Source organism: Penicillium expansum, assembly GCF_000769745.1.
Source record: "Penicillium expansum strain MD-8 chromosome Unknown contig75, whole genome shotgun sequence".
Classification (NCBI taxonomy): domain Eukaryota; kingdom Fungi; phylum Ascomycota; class Eurotiomycetes; order Eurotiales; family Aspergillaceae; genus Penicillium; species Penicillium expansum.
The window spans coordinates 27,186-50,848 of NW_015971498.1; the positions used below are offsets into that span (position 1 = coordinate 27,186).

The window sequence follows — 23,663 nt, forward strand, 5'->3', positions numbered from 1 at the left end:
CATGAACCGTCTAGTAGTATAACATCGAGAGATTGTTATCTCTAGGAAGCCTCTCGTATATCCTCATTAAAGAGTTGGAGCAGTGCTTTTATAATCACTATTTATTCTAAACCTACTGACTATCGTGATACTCTTGAGTCAATTAATCTTGCCATGCGAAAATCTCCCGCAATGCTCGAAAAAGCCCTAAAATTTTCAAATGGGCCAGGATTATCAACCAAACCCTTTCGTTAATCATATATAACCAATCTGAGATTCTTATCCAGTACCATTGGTGGTAGTTGACGCGGCCGAAGAGAACCAAAAGTCTCATTGAGTATGAGAAATCGCTGAGGAAGTACCATAGGTACAACCTATGACTTATATTTCAATCATTGAAATCAGAAGTGAAACAATTCCCAACATGAAGAAGTACATAGTACATATGTGACCGCGTCAAAGCTACCTAGATATCCCCGGAAGGAGGCATGCTGTCATCATCGTCATCCTTATACGGCCAATTACGCCAACAGGTCTCCTGCTGGCCCTCCTCTGCCTGCCGAACCATTTCATTACGGAACTGTTGATTGAACTTCATTGCCCTCTCAAAGTTCTCTGGCTCGGTACCACCTTCCAGGTCGATATCGAGGTGTTCTCTAACCTGGGACAATAGCTGTTCAGACTCGTTCCATTCCTGTAATTCAGCTATAGCAGCTTTTCGTTCTTCATCGCTGAATACTACTGGACAAACTGCTGAGGAGATGCTGCTCTATACAGATGGAGTGGTGATGCCTACTAGTGCAGCACGTAAGGTAATTACGTCTGCGTCCCAAGGATACTCTGTTTGGCGGAGGACATACTGTCGCATTCCGAGATAAGGAGTTTTCAACATATCCATGTGTTTGTCATTGTGTACACCTGTCGCAGCTGTGTAATAGAGGTTGGCCTCTTCTAAGCGCAAGGTAGCCCTGGATTGTCTTTGTTGATCGATGTCCATCTCATCGAAATCATCGGGGAGAGATGGAATATGTAGACTTTGAGGCTGGGAGGAGTTGTGCTTACAGAACACGGGATAACCTGCTTGCATGAAGCGAGGGAATATCACGGCATCCTGCTAATCAATGATACTGATGATTTTAGTTGACCTAGGTGTCAATAAAATATTGCTTAGGCTCAAGTCGGGGTGTCTTAGTGTCAGGGTAGAATCTAGTTGAATTAAATGAGGCGCCAACTGTAGGAACTTCGAAAGTAACGAGGTTTGCTCAGAAGGAGAAATGTTATACTCAGTCGGTAGAAGAAATGTCTGGCGAGGCTGAGCTTTAGCGTGATGTCGAATGATAGCTATCTCCCGGCGAGCCGTGGACGTAACATAGTCCACGGGTAAAAGCCCTGTAGCAATGATCAGTTCCGGTCGTATAGTTTTTTTTGCTAACAATCAAGAGCCAAAGGGAAAGGGGAAAGGGGGGAAAGGGAGAAGCCTACAGGGTCCACGGTCAATTTCTGTTTTACTTCGTTCACCATGCCAAAACTGCCGCGCAGACATAGGGCCGATACAGAAATCGTCCACGATTGGTACCCGGGTTTCGCTGTCTTCGAGGTCCTTTTTGTGATATAGGCTTCCATACGCAGGAAAATTGAAGTCAAAAATCTTTCTCTCCATATCTGCAATTTGTGTCATGACGCCTTTTACCTCGTCGGTCGTGACGGATAACCACCGTGAGGAAAGACTCTCTCCCTCCACTCGCTCCATCAGAATATACTTTGCGCCGATAGAATTGTCCGATAATGTTGAATATGCCAAGATCTCCGGTACCGGCAGCTTAAGGACAGTCCGCAAAAACTTCATCGTTGCCACCTCACTGGCGGTTGTATAATGACGAGGCCCGGCAATGGGAGTAGGAATCCGTGCGATCACTTCACGGCCATTCTTTGCTCGCAGAAGAAACACTTTGTTGAAGCCTCCCTCTGCAAGTTTAGCAATATCAGGGCAATAGCCTTGTTGTACTGCTTCGCCGGCAATCCGTTGTAGCTCTGTTGGTCTAAACTTGACATATCGTTCGCTTAAACGGTCGCTCTCATTAAATCTAGCTCACATTTATAACAGTAATCAAATTCATGATAGGCTCTAATAGCGCTCACTTACATCCATCGTTGCGATGTATTCTGAAAGAATTCCTCGCCGGGTGCTTGTGAGCTAGTGGAAAAGTGATGAGAAACAGACAGCTGCCCAGAGTAGACCCATGTTTTGCGAATACAGGGAATGGGTGATATAGGCTAACATGAGTGCACAAAGTTGTGCCCTGGTTAAGTTCACCGCGGAAGTATGTTGAAAATGAAAGCTCCATAAATGCCAGATCACCCTGTGACTGCCAAGCCCATAGCCGGCAGCTGTGGCATGGCGACCCCACCGTTCCCCGGAGCTACACCACTCCCGGGGGGCTGTACAACATACAAAATGGGTCTGCTAAAAATTAGGCTTCTTGTATATAATGAAGGACCATAGTGCGCATTAATGTAATCAGGAATAGACAGAGGGAAAGACAGAACCGAGATGATTGAGTTCTCGATTTTTAGACTTTACGTTCGTTTGTAACAAAGAATATTCGTGAATATATATTCGAGAAGTGTTGCGCTATAGAATAAACACAAGAATACAACCCTGGCTGAATAATTCCTCGGTTCTTCAATCTATCTCATCAAGCATTCGGCCTTGTTTCCTCAACTGTCTCAATTGTTTCTGTTGTAGACTTACTTTGAGGACCCTCCTCTAGAGCAATATCCTTCCCCACGGAAATTGTAACATTAAGCTCAGTGTCCCGGTGACTATCCATGACATGTTTATTGAAGACGTTCACGTAAACGGGAAAAGCCAATGCGAGAACGAAGCCCATCATTGGGATTGCCATGGCAATGTGAGCATTCTTGTTTGTCTGAAGAGTGCTGCAATGTTAGTACTCGAAACTCGGAAAATCCCTAAAAGTCAGGTTATGTAAACGAACCACAATAGCTCCCATCATAGGAGGAAAGACCATGCCACCTGAGATGGCCGCAACAAGCAGAGAGCCACCACGCTTAGTGTGACGACCAAGGCCACGAAGAGCTAGAGAGAAAATGGTTGCAAAGCAACACTGATAAGAATTTTTGTCAGTTATAGGAGCTCGGCTCGCAAATTCATCATGTTGCTCACCGACTCAAAACACAAGACAAGGATAATCATCGCTACTGAAGTATAGCCCTTTGTGGTCATGGCGGCCACCGAGAAGACGCAGCAGAGGATTAAGTACACTGTCAGCATATATCGGGGTTTGAAAGCTTTCATCATCATCAAGCCCGTGGCCACAAATCGGTTGAAAGCGTACAGACCCTGCGCAATGGCAAGCAAGTCGGCTAGGAGAGCATCGTTAGACTCCAACACCTAAGCGTGGTCTTCTTTATATAACTTACATGATTCTGCAGAGGTTTTGCCAGCTTCTTTGCAAAAGTTGATAAAATAACCAGCCACAGCCACTTGTGCTCCCACATAGCAGAACTGGCTCCACACACCGAAGAACAGATTATATTGCTTTTTGAACGGGCCGGTGTCTTCGCCATGTTCGGAGATCTGCGCTTCCAGTGCTTCCTGATCCGCATCTGTGATCTCAGGGAAGGGAGCGAGCCAGAAGAGAATAATAAGCAGAGCGACAAAGCAGGCCACCCCGAGGTATGTCCATTGCACATTCTTCAGTCCGGCATTGTCATCCACGGTGTTTGCAAAGAAGACACGAGAGGCCAGGAGAGGGGCAACAAAAGTCCCCACTCCCTGGACAGCTTGGCCTAGGTTCAGACGGATCTCGCTATATTTTGGAGGTCCGCAGATCGAGAGGAAGGGGTCAGCAGCAGTCTCTAAGGTGGATAACCCAGCACCAACAACCTATTAATAGGGTTAGAAGTATATCTCGGAGCGAGTTGTTTTGCTTCACGTACAAACATGCTACCGCAAAATCCACCAAATGACTTTTTCACGCCGCTAGGCCAGAAGAGAAGGCACCCAACAGCTAGAACGGCGAGGCCTGGCTCACAGAAGGATATGTTAGCTGGCGACAAAATGGATCCTGGAAATAATCTCGTGTCTCTTACCGGTCATGAAGGTAACTCGGAATCCATACTTGCGGGCGATCCAGCCGGATATGGTTAGTGGGCAAATGAAGTAGGCACCAAAGTATGAGGCCTGTAGGCCACTGGACTTGCTAGCAGTGATATTGAGGGTTGTTTGGAAATGGGAGTTCAGAACATCCAGCAGTCCGTACGCGAATCCCCAAAGAAAGAAGAGGATCATAACTACAGAGATGTTAGAAACTTGCCATCAGATATATCGAGCCGATATATACCTAATGCATTCGGGAGTAGAGACTGTCGTAGAGTCAAATGAATTGCTGATGTGACAGCATTGTCCTCAACAGTGATATTCCGCTTGAAATATACACCCATGATGGCTCGTTGGATTATCAGTAAACATAGACTTGTTGATACGTAATCTTGCAACAAAATCGAACGTAGAAGATGATGTGGACTTTATAAACAAACCCCATATTTTCCCCAGCTTTTCCCCAGCTCTGCATGGAGCCACGAGGGTTCCGGCAACGGGATAATGCGCAGCGAAGCCACAAAATTCTCTTCGGATCAGCTGCCATTCGTCCCTAGCTCACTAGAGATTATCTTGTATTGCATACCATATCAGACAGACCAATCAGAGCTTTTTATGGAAGAGTAGCTTCACATATGCCAATTAGCGTGGGCAGGGGTGGTTCACTTTGGTTAGTGGACCGAATACGAAGCTGTTTAGGTTGTTGGATGTCGGGGAAGTTTGGGGCCGAGAGACTCCTCACATTTTTACATGATCTGAGGTTTCATCGAAAGGCCCGTTGTAAACTGTGCACCTCATGATAGCGTTTCTGAAGATCCACACCCTGTCCAATAATAAATGGTGGCCCGAACCGCTCAATAAGGCCTTACAAGTCGGAGCGCCCACAGATCTCAAACGGTCATCATTAGACCGATAAGCCGAGCAGAGAGAGTATGGGGTTATAGCCAAGCAAAGTATATTCCTGTTGTACCATGCCACGCTTACTTTCACCTGTAGTCTGAAATATGCGGTCGACTATGGTTCATGCATTGTAGGGTCCGGTATTGGCTTAGAAGACTATGGGCAGGGGTTGCGGAGGGAAATCAGGAAAGCGAAATTGCTTTTGCGTCCTTGTTGATATGTATGTGTGAAGTTGAAGACTTTCTGTATATCTGGTGTCTATGTGCTGTGCGATAGAGTTGGATCTACATCGGATCATCGCCCTTACTCCACAGGACCAGCTCGAATGTCTCATATGATGCAGTGATGGGCTCCACAATGCACTGAGTCATGTTAATAAACATGCCTAGGTACCGAGAACAGCGTATGAAATGCATTCAGTAATATATAACTAGGCGAGGTATATTGACCTTGACCTCATGGGGCTGGAAACTTTTTAGCTCTATCAAACACCTATTACACCTTCCTATATCCCATTAAAGCATTTTAATCAGATTTATTTTCTCTGAAGAATAGCTGATTTGCGCTTCGCACTCTTGCTGTACATTATGCGATTCTTGATATAGAAACATGGCTGATCTATATTACCTATAATGTAGACCAACAATAATTTTGTGTAGTTATACTATATCAAATATAAATTTAATATTTGCTAATATACAGAAAAGAGAATACGGAGAACTCTTTCGCGATGGGTAATTGAGAATTTTCCAGTTGTATATGATACACTAACTATTGTAGATCTAGATAGTTTACTAGTTACAAGTGATGGATGAACCAGGTCTCTGATCAGGCGGAGGAAAGATCTCGGGTTCTCTCAAAATGCTGGTAGATACTAAGTGGAAATCGAAACCGACGTACCAAATACATATATCAGATGGAGTCAGATGGAGTCAGATGGGGTTGGCCCTGGATGGATCCCGTTACGCACGCAACCCCGTCCTAGAGGGGCTGGACCGAAGAAGCCGCGGATGGCTGAAACTGTTGACCCATACGGCCTTCCTCGGATGACTGTGTTGGGACTGAATATCATACCCCTTCCGGGTATGAGTAGACAGGTCTTCCACGGATATGTTGTACGATGCCCGATAAATCTCCAAGCCCTAAAACGAAGATACGAATGGATATCATAGATGGATAAACACGAAACCGTATATTCCAATAGACTTTTGTTTCAACTCCAACAGCGAATAGGGGATGTCTGAGGGATGATCAGCTCATAAAAAAGGTATGATCATGATAGGTGAACAAATCTGCATTTTTTGGAATACGATTAGTCCGCAAGACATTGAATCCGAGTTGTCCGTTCAGCCCTGATATCTGAACGTTCCGATTTTCAGGTTGAATTTTTTTTTTTTTCGTGAGCCCAGACTCGAGAGTCCTTGAACATTGGTTCGGCAGGGTCCATTTCTCCAGTTCGTGAATTCCAGACCCAAACACACAAAGGGGTTTGGTATTCTCACATTGAGAAAGAAATCGATTCAAATTCGATCTATAGCCAAAAAATTTGGGGATATTGGTCTAGAGCTAGGTAGCTGGAACGTGTGTTTCGTATTATAGTACGGAGATACTAGGAGAGAATATCAAAATAGCACAAGATAGTATGCAGCGTGCATAGTGGCGAAGTCCGTTCAGGCCCACCGTAGACGGGATGGGCTCGCTAGTTGGTCGCCCTAGTCGTAGTAGCGTAGACAGAGGAGTCCTAGGCACGGAGTACGGAGTAGATCATAGTACATTATTGTATGTTATACATTGTACATTGTATGTTGTAAAATAAAATGAGAAGATTTGAAAAGAAAGAAAAGCGAATAGAAAAAAAAAGAGAAAGTAAATAGAAAAAGTCCCCTAACAAAACCCCCCAGGAGACGGTGCAAATCCCAAAAGCCAAGAATTTCAGTTGGTCCGAGTGTGGTCGACTTCTCTCTCTCCCCCGGCTCCCCTCAGTAAACTCGTCACACTAAAGTCTCAATCTCCTCCCTTCCCTTCTCACCTTGACTTTCTTAACATCCCATCTCTATCATTTAGAACATATCTTCTTACTCTTTATTATTCTTCGCGAATCAGTCGGCTGTATCTGCTTGCTCCCCATTCCTCGCCCATCCTCGCCGGGTAGCGAAACGGATTGATCAAACAACGAGGTGGCCCGACAGGGCTGCCAGACCGATAGGAAATGTCTGGTCATATTTCATCGGAGCATTCTCGCTCTGATTCACGATCCTCTCACACGCCACGAATCTCCGGCGATTTGACACCTCGCCACTCCTTCGGTCGCACCTCTTTCTCCAACCCAAATGTCTTCGCCGACGAATACTCATTAGAAACCATTGACTCCGATCGCATCCAACGCCCCCACAGTCCCTCTTCCATCGCATCCTCCTCTACTCTTCGAGAAAATACCCAGTCAAGGACCGTCAGCACGGCCCCGACCGAGAACGAGAACCCTTTTGGTGATGACGCTCGGGTGTCCTTCGATGAACCTCATCGGTCAAGTCTGCCCCAAAAGGGGTACAATTTCGCCAACAACCGTAACTCCACCTCCTCTCTCAACTCTACGCCTTCAATGATCCAGCGAAATCAAAGTGTTTCTTCTCGTTTCTCGATTCCCCGCGCCCTCAGCCCCTACACCGGAGCCACCGGACCCAGCCATCCATATGGTATGTATCCACAAGTTGGGGTTAGCCGGTCGCCTAGTGTTGGTAGTACTTCGACGATACGCCCAATCGAACGTCCACTTGAAGAATCCAATGGTCCACAGCACCCCTATGCGATGTACTCGCAGAATGTGGTCGAGGAAGGAATGGATGACGATATCATCCCAGTCGGATTTCCAGGCCATAATCCACCATATCAACCGCCCGCTGGTCGTCAGGCTGATGACGTGGGTGATATCATTGGACCGGATGGTCACGCAGAGCCGCTACCACCCTATTCACGCTATCCAACTGGTGTTGTACCCAAGCCTCCAGGGGCTGAGACGACGGCCGATATCAGCACTCCACCGGAGGAACACCGACTCAACAATGAAAGCCTAAGAGCACCACCGATCTCAGAAACCTCATCAAGGCCTTTGGTGCCTGCATATTCTGGACTTGGGAACGATGGTGGGAACGGGGAGGAAAGAGTCGCTGCGACTACAGGCATCATGGCCTTCGAGGAGAAACTCAAACGCAAGGGGAAACAGACTGCATGCTGTGGCCTGCCGGTGTGGACGTTTGTCCTCATTGCAACTGTTATGCTCATCGGAGGGTGTATTGGGGGTGCCATTGGCGGTGTTTTGGGAACCAAGAAGGCCGCCGAAGCTGCAAAGCAAGAAGACCAAGAGGCTCAAAAATCTAGCGCGTTACCAATTATCACGGTCACTGCAACTCCTCAGATGGATGCGTCCATGATATCCACCCCCACCTATCTGAAACAAATCCCAACGGGTCACTTTGTGGTTCCTTCCGGTTATCAGAATGGATCAGGGCTTTGCGTGGACGAGTCGAATTACGGGAAAGCCTGGAAATGCCTGCAATCGCCGAGCAAAGTTGATATTTTTGTCGGCGAATACAAAGGTCATCATTCCATCGTTTTCGACAACAGTTCTCCAACCCCGACTTTTACATACGGTGCCCAGGCGCCATATTGGTCTGCTTCGCCTACACAAGCACTGAGTATGGCCATTGATACCACTGATATTGGCATGGGCCCTGCTCTATTCTTCCTTGCTCCGTTCGACAAGTTGGTCATTGTCCCAGACGATACATTCTCTAACTCCCTTTCCAAGCGCTCGTGGGTGGAAGACGGGTGGGTGAATGCAAACGCCTACAAGAACCTGAAGCAGACTGCATCAATCGGCGACAAGCCGTGGTTCTGTTGGTGGAATAACACGATGATGGAGTTCTTCTTGTATGTCAACCAGTCGACGTCGCATTCCTCGACCACTACCGCTTCCACCAACAGCGACATGGCGGCAAGCACAGCTGGCGTAACTACTGACTCCAAACGCGACGAATCCTCCACTTCTGATTACCCACGGAGGATCAAGATGGAGGAGCGTCGAGACGACCCATCACGCGAAGCTCCTTACTGTCAGCAAATGCAGATTCGCAATGACGGGGGTTTGGCGCTTCTCTCGGGCAATATCATCAACATCAAAGAAAATGAGCCCACGCCGACTACTACCTACACCAATTATAAAGGTGGCACTGCCCAGACATACACTGCCCAGGCATCTTACGCCAGCCCGTGCTACTGCGTGTCTCTGACTGACTAGCCGGAGGCAACCTCAAACAATATCATTTATTCATTGTAGTCCCTCCTGCTGCGGACACAGGCGTTGGCGTTGGATTGGCCAGCCAAATGGCCTCAAACTCATGTGCACATGATCCTCTTCCTTCTTGACTGTGTGATTTTATCTTCCTTTCGTCCCCGCAAGCTACTGGCCTTGTGGGGTGTTTCGTTTCTTGCATTATCCGTGACTATGCTCCCCCCCTCTTTTTATTGCCGACTGTCATTGCGGTATGACATGATTCTCACTACTTTGCGAGTTATTCTTTCCATCTTTCCTGGGTTATATTTTCTCGACCTGTTGATCGGCTCTTACTGGTTTCGACTCTGGCGTTCATTGGATAGGTATGGTTCAGGTACTGCGATATGCTTGATCATATATCGTTCTCATCTACTATGTTCTTAGGATGCTAGGTTGAATTTTATCCTATCTTAGCATTTGACGGAGGAGCAGTTCTATCATCATCTCCCTCAATCATATTGCAAGACAGACAAGCTTTACCGGTTTTTACCCTGTGTAGGATAACATATAATATTAGCTCTCAAAGGGAATTTCTGCCCCATGAATCTCTAAATAAAAAAACTTTAGACACGGAATAGTAGAAGCCGAAGTATATCATATCTTATATCGCTAGTTTATGCTTAGACTACTCTCTGCATGGTACTCCGTGGCCCTCGCTTTGTTAGGGTAGGTGAGTGACGGACCCGTGCAGCGGCGGGTGAGTGGACCCCAGAGTAGATGACTCAGCAATGCATCACGTGCTGAAATACTACACGTGACCATCTCCCAAGACCAGCATGCAGGTTTGGAAAATGACGGGCAATGAATAGCAAGGGAAGCGACAGTCATACAATCATTAAGTCTAAAATAGGATAGAGCTCAAGCAACCCCTCGACGCTTGAAAGAACGCAAGGTGTGCCTTATATCCCCTCCCTGGTGCCTGATTAGGAGCTCCCGCTCGACACCTGAGGCAGGCACACTTCCGACAACTCGCACCTTGCACCCCATTCCTCTTGCAACCTCTCCATCTCATCGTTCCCCCATCCATTCCTCTCCCACAGTGTCATCTTCTTTTCCCAATACCCTCCCTCTTTCGATATCGCATGATCTTGCGTCTATTTCATTGATCTGCTTTATCGATTTCCCCCCGTTTATTGCGCCTGTGACTTAAAAATCTGTCTTTGGACCTCCAGATCAAATGATCGCGTCTCCTAGATGACCTTCCCTCCCCCTCACCCTTCCGCCCAATCGTCGATTGCTTCTGGCACCGATAAATCTTCTTCGACCAGGACCGATATTGGTGCCTGGGGTCGGTCCGTGTCGCAATCCGGCGCACGTCGTGGGTTGACTCCACTCGCGACCAACATATCCTCCGCCGCTCCCCCCACGGCTTCCCGGGGCTTGGACGCAGGCCTTGGGGTTTCGACACCGTCTTCTTTCTCTGCCGTGCTGAGTTCTGCTAGGGGTCTCTCCGGCGGAAGTCCCAAACACACATCTTCGCCCTTCACATCATTGCAATCTGGCTCGCAACAGCACGCAACAACCCTCTCGTCTCCTAAGTTCCGAGCTCACACCCCTTCCATAGGGTCCCATTTGGCCTCTGCTACAGGCTCCACCCCGGGTGGAGGAGGTACTGGGGGAGGAGGTGGTGGGCCGGGATCTTCCAGAGGCGTCTTCTCGCCGCTCTCGTCCGGAACAACCGTGAATTCTCCCACAGGCTTCGCTTCTGACAAGCCGGGTTCGACAGCCGCCCACTCGAGCCAATCGTCGCTCACCAAAATCTCCATTGCTCAGGTGTTCCTGTTGCTGGATTCTATCACAGAGAAGGAAGGAAAAGAGAAGTGGGAGACAAAGGCTGCCCAGATACACAAGGTTGGTGGTGCTGCCATATATCCTAATCGACTCGATTCTAATATCCGCAGCTTGTGACATCGAACGGAATGGAGGTCTTTTCCAAATACTTTCGCCGCCTCCTAACAGGAAATGCGCCCCAAATCTTCCCGGGTGTCAACAAGTCCGTTGAGAATGCGGGCAACTACCCTCTCCTTGTCCAGGAGCTGCAAAAAGTGTCCTCGGACATGGAGCAAGCCCAGAAAATTGCTGAGACAGTAGATACCTCTGAAGGAGACATCTTCCGCGACTTCGACCTTTCTACTTTCCTAGATCATTTCCGACTCGACCCAGTTGTCAAGGTTGCACTTGCGTTGGCTTTTAAGCTGACTAGCAAGTCGGATCTTCGTGCTAAAGGTATGCCTGCTCCTTCACGTCTCTGGATTAACTCTAACCACCGCCGTTAGCCGATGCCATCCTCTCGAATTCCATTGCTCCTTTCTTGCAGAGCTTGGCCAGTCCCACCGAAGTGACCAAGGATTACCACAACTCCTTCCTTGGTATGACGATTGAACGTTTCATCTTATACCCTCCCCGCAATTTTACCGACGACGTCAAGGCGAAGCTGGTTTACGCAGCCAATCTGCGATACCAAAAACTTGGCTTGGATATGCCATTCGAAGTTTCCTCTGCCCTACAGATGTTCAACTTTGTCAACCCTCAATATGTCCTTGTGCGACAGCTTCATGCTAAGGGAGCTCGTGCCACTGCAAATATCGAGACAATAAGTGAATTGCTAAACTCAGACCAGAAGAACTGGAGCGAAGAACATCTAGCCAGCGCGCTTCTCTTCATGATCTTGTCGCAATATTGGGAACAATTCTCACTAGAGATATTCTTAAGTGCATATACCGACAAGCCAATCAATTGGCCCCTCGTGTTCCGACACTTCGATCGTGAGGGTCTCCGAGTGGATCCGAAGCAATTCAGCAAATTGTACAGCGTTCTTTCCGCCGTGGCGGTCGACGACTCGTCTTTGGATGTTCAAAAGCTTTGGGGTGGAGACTGGGAGCATCGTGACACGCAGATGTCATTCCTGACAGCTTTTGTGGCCTCTCGGATCGACCCATCGCACATTAACAACCTTCGCGCAACTTTCCCCACCGACTTCTTTGAAGATGCCCCTGATATCGTCAAACTGCAAGGCGAGCGTGCGGCAAAGTCACCTCTTCGGTCTATGGACGCTATGAAAGCAATTTTCGACCTCGCTTTGTTCTCCCAGGCTTCATGGGCTGCGACAGAAAGCCAGCTTCTTATAAAGGCGGTTGTCCAATTCGATTTGCCAGTTTTCCTCGTTTCCGCTCTTGCTGTTCCCCAACCGTGGTCCAGTGTCCAACAGAGCTTTGTGCTGCGCACATTCATCGTCTTCATCTCGAAGCAAGAGGATGGGTATCAGCTCGCTCTTCACGGTGCGTGGCGACAAGATCGACAGTGGGTATCAGAGCAACTTTTCACCACTTTCACCCAGGATCCAACGTCCACCGCTGTGATCTATGAGCACGCCGCGGCATACGGATGGCTCGATTATCTCCTTGGGTTCACCAACGGTCTTGCTCTCGATCTCGCCTGCTACTCCCACCGCAAGAGTCCCTTTGATCTTGAGCAGTGGGTTCGGAATGCCGCACAGAAAGGTGCCATTGACATGGGTGGTTTGCTTTCCAAGTTCCTGCGAATCAAGGCCGAGGACGAATTGCACGTCCAACGGAAGGAGCAGTCTGCTCATCAAATGGTCAGCCTTGCAGTCAAGACTGTTTATACCCTTTTGTCTGTTTTGGAGGAATATGTCGGGGACCGCGAAAATCTCACACCAGTTCAGCGAATTTGCATTCAGACATACCCTCGCCTGATCAATTACGGCGAAGGGTTCGATGATATCATCGACGCTAATGGGGAGAACGGCAACACGTTGCCTGACTCAATTGACAAGCAAATGCAAGAGCTCTTTGGTAAAATGTACCACGAGGAACTCTCGCTTCGTGAGATGCTGGAGTTGATGCGCAAATACAAGTCTTCGCGTGACCCCACAGAACAAGATCTGTTTGCCTGCATGGTGCACGGCCTAATCGACGAATATCATTGCTATCATGAGTACCCGCTTGAGGCTCTGACCAAGACTGCGGTCATGTTTGGTGGTATCATCAACTTCCGTCTTGTTGACGGCATTACGTTGAAGGTTGGTCTCGGTATGATCCTCGAGGCTGTCCGCGAACATGAACCCCACGACCCCATGTACAAGTTCGGTGTGGAAGCGATTGAGCAGTTGATTAACCGTCTCCCCGAGTGGGCTGGCTTCTGCCACCTGCTCTTCCAAATCCCCTCTCTTCAAGGCACGCCCATCTACCAAAAGGCAGAGGAGGTGCTCCGTGAGCAAGGAAACCAGATTGGCGAAGCCGAGGTAGGACCCTTTGATGGTCTTGCTTCTGTGCCTCTGACAAATGGCAATTCTGTTGACTCCCCCATCGCGGATGGCTCCGTGCGCAAGTTCCGTGCTGTTCAACTCGATCCACCTCTTCGATCTGAACTCTACGAAGACCCGGATGAAGACATCCAGGACAAGATTCTTTTCGTTCTCAACAATGTTTCCGAGCAGAACATTGACGAGAAGCTTGAGGATCTGCGAGAAGTGTTGCGCGATCAACACCACCAGTGGTTCGCCGCATACCTGGTGGAAGAACGTGCCAAGCTGCAGCCCAATTTCCAGCAACTCTACCTTGACCTCCTTGGGCGCATTGGCGACAAGATCCTCTGGGCCGAGGTCCTGCGGGAGACCTATGTCAGTGTCGCTAAATTGATTAACTCAGAAGGCACTTTAAGCTCGTCTACTGATCGCGGTCACTTGAAGAACCTTGGTGCTTGGCTTGGTTCGCTGACTATCGCCAAAGACAAACCTATCAAGCACAAGAACATCTACTTCAAGGGCCTGCTTCTCGAAGGCTATGACACCCAACGCCTCATGGTTACGATTCCCTTCACCTGCAAAGTTCTTGTGCAGGCTACCAAATCCACGGTCTTCAAGCCACCCAACCCCTGGCTGATGGATATTTTGGGCCTGTTGTTGGAGCTTTATCATTTCGCCGAATTGAAGCTCAATCTCAAGTTCGAGATTGAAGTCCTCTGTAAAGATCTTGATCTCGACCACAAGACAATTGAGCCTGCAATCGTCATTCGCGATCGTGCTGCACATGCCGAGGAACCACTGCCCACTGTTAACGCCCCAGAGGGTCTTACCGAGCCATTTGAGGATTTGTCCCTCAGCGCTATCAACCCGGCCATCCGGAACGAGAGGTTGTCTCCGGCCGCCATCATGTCAACACTGCCAAGCCTTGACAAGATCCTTGTCCTGCCCTCATCGGCGAGTAGCATGGTCGATCCCACCATTCTCAAGCAGATTGTGCACACCGCAGTCGAGCGCGCCATTGCCGAGATCATTACTCCTGTCGTTGAGCGCTCTGTCACCATTGCGTCTATTTCGACTGTACAACTTGTTTCTAAGGACTTTGCTATGGAACCCGATGAGGAACGCGTGCGCCATGCCGCGGGCATCATGGTCCGACAACTTGCCGGTAGCCTGGCACTCGTCACATGCAAAGAGCCTCTAAAGGTCAGCATGACTAACTACATTCGCATGATTCAGCAAGACTACTCCGAGCAGCCTATGCCCGAAGGCTTGATTCTTATGTGTGTCAATGATAACCTGGATGCTGCCTGTGGCATTGTCGAGAAAGCCGCAGAGGAAAAGTCGCTGCCTGAGATCGAGAAGGTGATTGAGCCTCAGTTGGAGGCCCGTCGTCGCCACCAGGCCAGTCGCTCTAACGACCCTTTCATTGATCCTTCTATGAACCGTTGGGGATTGTTCATTCCGGAGCCTTACCGACAAGCGCCAGGCGGTCTCAACAAGGAGCAACTCGCCATCTACGAAGAGTTTGCCCGCCAATCCCGAGGCCCGGCGCCATCCGTCGACGCATCGGCCGGCCGTCAACTTCCCGACGTGCTTGGAGAATCATACCCTGCTATTCCAAACCTTTCCACCCCAGCTGAGCAGCCAGCCATCCCTCACAGAACCCCCCAGGCGCAGCCTGCCGTTTCTCAAATGCCCCCCGTTCAGACCAACGGGTTCCTCGATGCTCAAAGCCCCCGGGAAAGAGTGGAAAGCCTCGTCTCCGATCTGCAGCAGTCTGCTCGCAGCGCCCCCGAAGAACACGTCAAAGATCTCGGCAGAGATAGTGCGGTTCTTCAAGAATACAACCAGGCATTGCGCAGCATCCTTTCCTCAACGAACGGAGAGGAGCTGGCACGACTGACCTCTTTGAAGGTTTGCACCCTTCTGTATTCCCAGCCACATGGATCTCTCGAGATCGAAGTTCTCGTACACCTTCTTGCCAAGCTGTGCGATATGTCTAGTCTTATTGCTCGGTACACGTGGGCACTGCTCTCCGAAGTTGATGATGAGCACATGTTCAATGTGCCGGTCACTGTTGCTCTCATTGATGCAGGGCTCCTGGATATCCGTCGGGTCGATACGAACCTGACCCGACTCATTCAATCCAGGAACGTGCCCGCTTTGGAGTTGCTGGGCAACCTGATGGACCGCGTTCTTTTCAATGAAGAACCCTCCGCACTTCGATCAGACTTCTCTGGTAGTCTAGATGCCATGAGCCAATGGCTTGCCGAGGATGCAAGCGTTGCTCCAGGTCTAGAAATCGTGCGAAAGCTGCGCGAGTCTGGTATTCCTGAGGTCGTCAACACTCTCCTTACTGACCAAGCTAGGTCCAAGCGAGACCAAATGGAGTACATCTTCAGCGAGTGGATTGGTATTTACAAGGCCCCCGGTGCGACTGATCGCACCTTCCACTCGTTCCTGCAGGACCTCCACAACCGCCAAGTGATGAACAGCCAGGAGGATTCCGCGCTATTCTTCCGTCTCAGCATCGACATTTCCGTCGCCATGTTTGAGCATGAGTCTCAGAACCCCAACGGCAGCCTTGACGAGGCCTTCCTTTACATCGATGCCCTCGCTAAACTCGTGATTCTTCTCATCAGATTCCAGGGCGAGAGCACTGGCGCTGTCAAAGCCAGCAAGGCTACATACTTCAACTCCATTCTCTCTCTCTTGGTCCTGGTCCTCAACCACCACCAGGTTATGAGAGGAGAAGCTTTCAACCAGCGTGTATTCTTCCGTCTGTTCTCAAGCATCTTGTGCGAGTACTCGATGAACGGCCTCCAACACACTGAGCAACACCAGGGAATGATCTTCGCCTTGGCCAACAAATTCCTCTCCTTCCAGCCCCGTTATGTGCCCGGGTTCGTTTATGGTTGGCTTTGCTTGGTCTCCCACCGGGTGTTCATGTCTGACATGCTCAACATGCCCGACCGTGCAGGATGGGCGCCTTACTGCGAAATCATGCAAGCATTGCTGTCCTACATGGGCGAGCAACTCAAGGCTGCTAACATTACATACGTTGCCAAGGATCTATACAAGGGCGTTCTCCGTATCTTGTTGATTTTGCACCACGACTTCCCCGAGTTCGTTGCTGAGAACCATTTCCAGTTCTGCAACGTGATTCCGGCCCATTGCGCTCAGCTCCGCAATCTTGTCCTCAGTGCCTACCCGTCGTCGTTCCAGAAGCTTCCAGATCCTTTCCGCGAAGGCTTGAAGGTCGAGCGTATCGAGGAGATGCGCGAAATCCCCAAGATTGCTGGTGATATCGTTGCTCCTTTGCAGGTTGCCAACATCAAGGACATTGTTGACGATGTGCTCCAGAATGAGAGCATCTCCGAGTCTGCTGTTCAGCAGCTTTGCGACACCATTCTCAACCCCGATTCCAAGGACACTGGCCTCTTCTTTGTCCCCGTCGATGTGGATGTCGTCCTGGTTAATGCGCTTGTTTTGTATATTGGCCAACAAGCCGCAGTGGAGCATGCTTCCAAGGGCAATACCCGTAGCGCCTTTGAGAACTCGACTCATGCCACTCTTCTGGAGAAGATCGCCCAAGTTCTGCGACCCGAAAGCCGCTACTACTTGCTCAGTGCAATGGCCAACCAGCTCCGCTACCCCAACAGCCACACCTACTTCTTTAGCTTCACGATTCTCCGTCTGTTTGGCGTGGACTACTCCGAGCAAGATGACTCAGATATCCGCCAGCAAATCATTCGTGTGTTGTTGGAGCGGTTGATTGTCCACCGCCCGCATCCATGGGGTCTGATCATCACCCTGCAGGAGCTCCTCCAGAACCGGAGCTACTCATTCTTCCGCCTCCCCTTTATCCAGGCGGCACCTGAGGTAAGCTTACCACCAATCTTTCACAATCTCGCGATACTAACTGCTCCCCAGATCGGCCGTCTCTTCGACGCTCTTCTCCAACATATCCAACAACAGAGCCCTCGGCCCATTGCCTAGGCTTCTCTCGGCTTCTCATCCTCATCCTCTCCTTCCATATCTCTCCTCAAGTTCTTTCTCTGGTAACTCGGGCGGTACAGGAGTACTTCGTTGCATGTAATTTTCACGGGGTTCTCTTCCGCAATTGCTCCTTTGCGTCCTTTTTCCATTTTATCTTTTCAGTTTCATGTTACGGCAGGGGTTAGCCGTGGTGATGGCATGCATATTTATTTCTCTTACGATTTCCGCATGACTTGAGGTTCCATGATATTTTTTCGCGTCTCATGCTGCCCGCGACTTGTAATGATAAGACTGTAAAAGCTGGAGTTGACGGTGTCATCATTATCTGCATGGGGCAAAGCTAATTTACTATTCTTATGATTGTTGTAGCTTCTTTTTGGGCCTTCCATATGGCTTCATATAGTTTAATGAACCACGTCTCTTTTCGTCACTTATCGTCAAAGTAGCAGTCCTGTCCTAGAATCAATATACCCAGAATGGAACAGCCTCTAAAGGTCTCGTTTATACGTAGGCGTACAGCTATCAGGTGCTAAAAAAAGGGCAAGGAATTGGCAGATATGAGCATGGGAATATAGTTGCAGGGCGAAGCTACCTCGGTGCAGATAACAGCGATAACAGGATAAGCCTCAGACCTCAACTTCCAAGGTAGTTTCTACCAACTATTCCCCTATACAATGGCCGACTCGGAATTTGGAGACGACTCCGAATATGGCTCATCTTCTGTCAGGGCAGTCATCATGGTGAGTATGTCGATGCAAGTTTCTCACTTGTAACTGACGCAAGACAGGACGCGGTCCTCGCGCCGTTCCGCGCGCTGGTATCCAAGTCCGCTTTACGGCTATACCTGAACACGCTGCTGTTTATGGGCGCCGCATCATTCCTAATAGGCATATCCGCAATTGCTTACGGGGTCTTCTATTTCAAATTCATCCCCACAGTCGGACTGCAGCGCGAAGTCCATCTACAATTCGGGTACGATAACATTCCCCACAACCAAACACCCACCTCAACTAACTTGTGTACAGCAATGGCAACCCCTGGGGCACAGCACAATTTGACTCTGAGTTCGTGTCTCTCCAACCCTACGATGTATCTGTGACGCTCGAGCTTCCACGCACACCCTCAAATCTCGATACAGGCAACTTCATGCTCGACCTCACCCTCTTCTCCTCCCGCCCCGCCTCGTCCCTCCTACCTGGTCCGAATAATGCCCCGATTTCACAGGCTCGCCGCCCTGCTATCATGACTTATGCTTCGCCGCTGGTGGATGTTGCCCGGAGAGTGGCGCGTATGCCGCTCTATGTTGTTGGCTGGCACCGGGAGTCGGAAACACTGGAGGTCCCGATGATGGAGCTTCTTGAGTTTGCGAAGGGGGCGCGGAATCTGCCGCAGAGTCTCCGACTGGAGATTCAAAGTGACTCGAAGATGCAGATCTATACCGCTCGGGTGGAATTCCGTGCTAGGCTTACGGGGCTTAGGTAGGTTTTCTTGGGGATCGGGGTGTTTGAAATGTGGCTAACAGATGAATAGATGGATTATGTATCGCTGGAGGATTACTTCTTTTATTGTTTTTAGCTCTCTGTTCTGGTCTGTCTCCATGCTCTCTGCTGGTGTGACATGGCTAGCGATGACTTGGATTTTGGGAACTATACCAAAGGACGAGATTAAGGGGGAGCCGGAAGACTCCATCAAAGAAGATCCTGAGGACCAGGATACTTCGGATGAATCTTCTGAGGTTAAAAAAGAGGAGCCGGAGGAGCAGGAACGGAGGCTACTTTCTAGTTATCTAGCTGAGGGTGATGAAGCTAGTACAGGCTCTGGAATAGAAAGCGCAGAAGCTCGTGGGGTACAGAGACGGCGGAGTCATTTGACACAAACAGATTGAAGTGATTTCATTGGTCTAGCTGGTCTGATTGGGTGCTATATGTTGTAATGTCGTTATGATATAGTGTGAATGGCATTGTGGATCGTTTGGGCCGATTGCGACAACGCAAAGCGGGGGAAACTTTCTTCCCCTCCATTCTTCACATCTCAACCACTCCGCCCGCAATGCATATCCTGGTAAGTAGATATAGTTCTTGCAATGTTAATTTGGAGACTCATCTCTGTTTAGGTCACCAACGACGACGGTCCTCCGTCAAACCAGTCATCGCCGTACGTGCATTCGCTCGTCCACTCCCTCCAGTCCGCTGGTCACACGGTCTCGGTCATTCTCCCGCACCAGCAGCGATCATGGATTGGTAAAGCGCACATCGTAGGCGCATCCGTCAAACCCACCTACTTCCGGCCCGGAACACTCCACCAAGAAGACGGGACAACACACCATCTGCCTCGGGGCAGTGATGGTGAACCCGATGAAGGCGACGAATGGGTTCTGATTGACTCGACCCCCGCGAGCTGTGTCCAGATCGGTCTATATCATTACTTCAAAGAACGTGGCCCTATCGATGTCATTGTGTCAGGTCCGAACTATGGTCGCAATACAACCGCACTGTTCGCATTGTCGAGTGGAACTATTGGCGCGGCGTTGGAAGGTGCCTGCTGTGGAAAGCGCTCAATTGCTCTGTCGTATGCTTTCAGCTCTCGAAACCATGACCCTGTCATTATCGCGGAGGCTGCAGGTCATTCGGTCAAGGTGATTGAACATCTTTGTGCGAACTGGGCAGACGGAGTGCACCTCTATAGCGTCAATGTTCCCCTCGAACCCGGTGTTAGTGAGAACAAGGTCTTATATACCGATATGCTGCAGAATACGTGGACTGGGAGTTGCTTCCAGGCTGTGGATCCCACAGCCGCGGACGACCCTGATTTGCAAGAAAGGCTGCTGCGCGACGGAGGCGAGACGGAAGGAAAGAAACCGGACCAGACTGTCGGCAATAGCGAGAAGTCACCCTATGGACCCCGGATTCAACACAAGCATTTCAAGTGGGCACCGAGCTTCCAGGACGTTTACCGAAGCGTGGAGGAAAGTGAGCCTGGCAATGATGGCTGGACCGTCAAGGAGCAAATGACTAGGTTTGTCCAATGCCCTCTTATTTATGAACATCAACTGACTTTTACAGCGTCACGCCTCTTAAGGCCAATTTCATGCATGCGCCCGGTATTTCGGGGGAGATTAAGCTGTGAGTGAAGACTTTGACGCGATGGGGGCATGGTATGGAGGGTTCTATCCGAAATCTACATGTTGCATGCACTTAAGATATCTGGCTTAGCTGTTAGATGCCATGTCCCCTCCCCTTTTATCTGCTTTTATTTTCAAGTATTGGAGCCCTTTCTGATAGACGGAGATCTTGTAGATCGGCTAATCAACCCTCGTTGTACTCCCTCGTCGACTGCGATGATTCCTACGTGCAAGAAATGGTTGACCGGGCATTGACCCGTCGCCTGGGAAGTGCCTCCAAGCGTGTTTCTTCTGTGTCCGAACTACCGGACTCTTCCGCGCCGCTTTTCCAATACCGTGAATATGAACGCCTCGACTTCGAGCATATCATGTCCAGATCCTCGACCTCTCTTTCGAGCGCATACATCATCCGGAAAGCTTTGATTCGCAAGCACTATCTCTCAAACACAGTGTCCAACTGGATCTCAAAACACCCAGATAGCATCCTACGACACCACTTCAAGCCCGCCTTCGACTTCGAACTCGACTATGCCGAATTCCTCGACGACGCCCTGCTAGAAGCATACGAGCTGAACGACAGCCTAGCTAAGAACGAAGAACGACAAGACTCCGAAAAGGAATGGTGGATCCTCAAGCCCGGCATGAGTGATCGAGGCCAGGGAATCCGCATCTTCAACAGTGAAGACCAGCTACGTGAGATCTTCGAGGAGTGGGAAGAAGACTCAGACGATGAGAGCGGATCCGAGACAAACGCCGACGACGTGGAGGCCAACGCTAGCGCTGCCCTGGACACAGGCATCGTTACTTCGCAGCTCCGCCACTTCCTCGCACAGCCCTACATCGACCCTCCCCTCCTCCTCCCTTCGTCTTCGAACCGCAAATTCCACATCCGCACCTACGTCCTCGCCTCGGGCTCACTCAAAGTCTACGTCTTCAAGGAGATGCTCGCGCTCTTCGCTGCCAAGGGCTACTGTGCCCCACACGAAGAGGACGACGTCGCCGACCTCGCACGCCATCTGACCAACACCTGTTTCCAGGAGGGCGGCAGCTCGAACGAAGGCAGTGTGCGTCGTTTCTGGGACCTCGATCATCACGTCCCCGGTCTCAGTGCAGACTGGAAGGAGAAGATCTTTGAGCAGATCTGCTCGGTGACGGGTGAGGTGTTTGAAGCTGCGGCCCGGGGAATGATGGTTCATTTCCAGACTCTGCCTAATGCATTTGAGCTGTTTGGTGTTGATTTCCTCGTCGATGCTAAGGGAGATGTGTGGCTGCTGGAGCTTAACGCCTACCCCGACTTCGCGCAGACTGGTGAGGACCTGAAGGAGGCTGTTGTTGGGCGCTTGTTTGAGGAGGTGGTTGATGTTGCTGTCAAGCCATTCTTTGGTCTGGGTGACGGGGCTGGTACTGATGACATGAAACTGGTTGCTGATATTGATCTTGGGAGACATGCTTAGACCTGGGATTAGAATAGATGATGATGTAGATATACCACTTGTGATGTACAAGAATAAAAGTTTTGATTTGGATATCTCATATACTCGGGACTTTTCTCTTCTCTTCCTTCATGTTGCTTCTACCCAGCTATCTACATATTCTTCTCAGGTGCCAATCAAACACCATTCGCCCACTCAATTATCATTCTTCCAGAAAATACGGCCCTCGAACAAACGACGGGCTGTACTAAAGACCGTGGCAGAAGTTAACGCCCCTTCTACATCGAAATCGGCACCAACCAGCAGATTCCCACTGGCATGACCAATAGTAATGCCAGCACCGTCGACAGGATTCTCACCCACAACGCCAGCCACTGTACTCTGCGGTACACGAGCAGCAGCAGCAAGCGCCAAAGCAACGGTAATTGGGACCGCCTTATGCGGCTGTCCAACAGAAAGCGCACGAACCAAAAGATCAACATCAGCAGACGTCTGTCTCTGCTCGATATCCCTGGAATCGGTAGTAGAAGGGGCAGCCACGATACAGATCTTAGGCACACTACCAGGAACTGCCTCAAACTCATCCGCAATACCCATCTTAACGCCCGCCTGCCGACGAATAGAGTCCAAGCGCAGCAGCAAATCCGAATGAGCCGTGATCTCATCAGGAGTCAAATTCCCACTCACGTCGAGATCAAGCGCCTGAACAAAGACACACGGATTCCCAACATCAATACAAGTAGCCCTGATTCCATCAAAGGTATCAACGACATTGCCCGTAGGCAAAAGTTTCCCCGTGACCGAGCCGGCGGGGTTGATAAAGTCTAGCTGGACGCGTGCCGCTGTGCCCGCGACACCGTCTATAGCGAAGTCCCCGCTTGCAGCAGCTTCGCCCTCGACAACGGGGAAGGACGAATGGATGATCTTTCCGGTGTTGGTGTTGTGGATGCGTACCGAGGCTGAATCCGGGCTGGGATCTTGTAAGGGGAACACATGTGCATCGACGGCGAAGGGGCCGACGGCGGAACTCATGTTCCCGCAATTACTGGAATAGTCCACGTCGGTGTTCTCGATGCCGAGCGATATGAAGGTGTAGTCGACGTCGGCATCGGCGTGTGTCGGTGCGCCGACTACGCAGACCTTCGAGAGACTGGATATTCCACCCCCTAGTCCGTCGAGTTGTCGGCCATGGGGGTCTGGACTGCCGATTACACTGCGGAATATGGGGGCCCAGTCTTTTCTGTTCGGGGGCAGGTCTTCTTGCTTGAAGAAGACTGCGCGTGAGGTACCGCCCCGGTAGTATGCTGCTGGCAGGGAGTGTTGCTTTTTGGTTTGGAAATATCGTCGGCTACTGGGTGCTACCGGGGTCGCTGTTGACCGGCATGGTAGGCGAGATAGTTGTTTGAACATGCTTGGGTTACAGTGATCTGGGTATTGTTTTAGGAAGATCGTATATGGTCTAAATGCCCCGGAGTGACTCCGATGGCGGCGTCGGACCGTTCCGACGGAGC

At 50.0% G+C, this 23,663-nt stretch overlaps 5 protein-coding genes across 5 annotated transcripts; 3 read left to right on the forward strand and 2 right to left on the reverse strand.

Moving 5' to 3' along the window:
* Positions 1 to 445: 445 nt before the first annotated feature.
* Positions 446 to 4,446, reverse strand: PEX2_028060 (Major facilitator superfamily domain, general substrate transporter; the record flags this gene model as incomplete). The annotated part of the gene is made up of 11 exons (XM_016740081.1): positions 446 to 673; positions 776 to 928; positions 1,463 to 2,063; positions 2,123 to 2,165; positions 2,732 to 2,909; positions 2,979 to 3,107; positions 3,167 to 3,366; positions 3,424 to 3,889; positions 3,943 to 4,028; positions 4,096 to 4,296; positions 4,347 to 4,446. 11 exons carry the CDS (start codon positions 4,444 to 4,446, stop codon positions 446 to 448), a joined length of 2,385 nt encoding a protein of 794 aa, XP_016593492.1.
* Positions 4,447 to 7,211: 2,765 nt separating this feature from the next.
* Positions 7,212 to 9,296, forward strand: PEX2_028070 (uncharacterized protein; the record flags this gene model as incomplete). The annotated part of the gene is made up of 1 exon (XM_016740082.1): positions 7,212 to 9,296. One exon carries the CDS (start codon positions 7,212 to 7,214, stop codon positions 9,294 to 9,296), a length of 2,085 nt encoding a protein of 694 aa, XP_016593493.1.
* A 1,230-nt stretch (positions 9,297 to 10,526) lies between these two features.
* Positions 10,527 to 17,598, forward strand: PEX2_028080 (CCR4-NOT core subunit CDC39; the record flags this gene model as incomplete). Its single annotated transcript, XM_016740083.1, has 4 exons — positions 10,527 to 11,183; positions 11,234 to 11,558; positions 11,609 to 17,481; positions 17,533 to 17,598. 4 exons carry the CDS (start codon positions 10,527 to 10,529, stop codon positions 17,596 to 17,598), a joined length of 6,921 nt encoding a protein of 2,306 aa, XP_016593494.1.
* Positions 17,599 to 18,272: 674 nt separating this feature from the next.
* Positions 18,273 to 22,173, forward strand: PEX2_028090 (Survival protein SurE-like phosphatase/nucleotidase; the record flags this gene model as incomplete). Its single annotated transcript, XM_016740084.1, has 9 exons — positions 18,273 to 18,338; positions 18,386 to 18,570; positions 18,624 to 19,076; positions 19,129 to 19,406; positions 19,451 to 19,484; positions 19,548 to 19,659; positions 19,712 to 20,613; positions 20,661 to 20,720; positions 20,895 to 22,173. The coding sequence occupies 9 exons, from the start codon at positions 18,273 to 18,275 to the stop codon at positions 22,171 to 22,173; spliced, it is 3,369 nt and encodes a 1,122-aa protein (XP_016593495.1).
* A 174-nt stretch (positions 22,174 to 22,347) lies between these two features.
* On the reverse strand, positions 22,348 to 23,562 carry PEX2_028100 (DUF453 domain protein; the record flags this gene model as incomplete). Its single annotated transcript, XM_016740085.1, has 1 exon — positions 22,348 to 23,562. One exon carries the CDS (start codon positions 23,560 to 23,562, stop codon positions 22,348 to 22,350), a length of 1,215 nt encoding a protein of 404 aa, XP_016593496.1.
* Between the last annotated feature and the right edge of the window lie 101 nt (positions 23,563 to 23,663).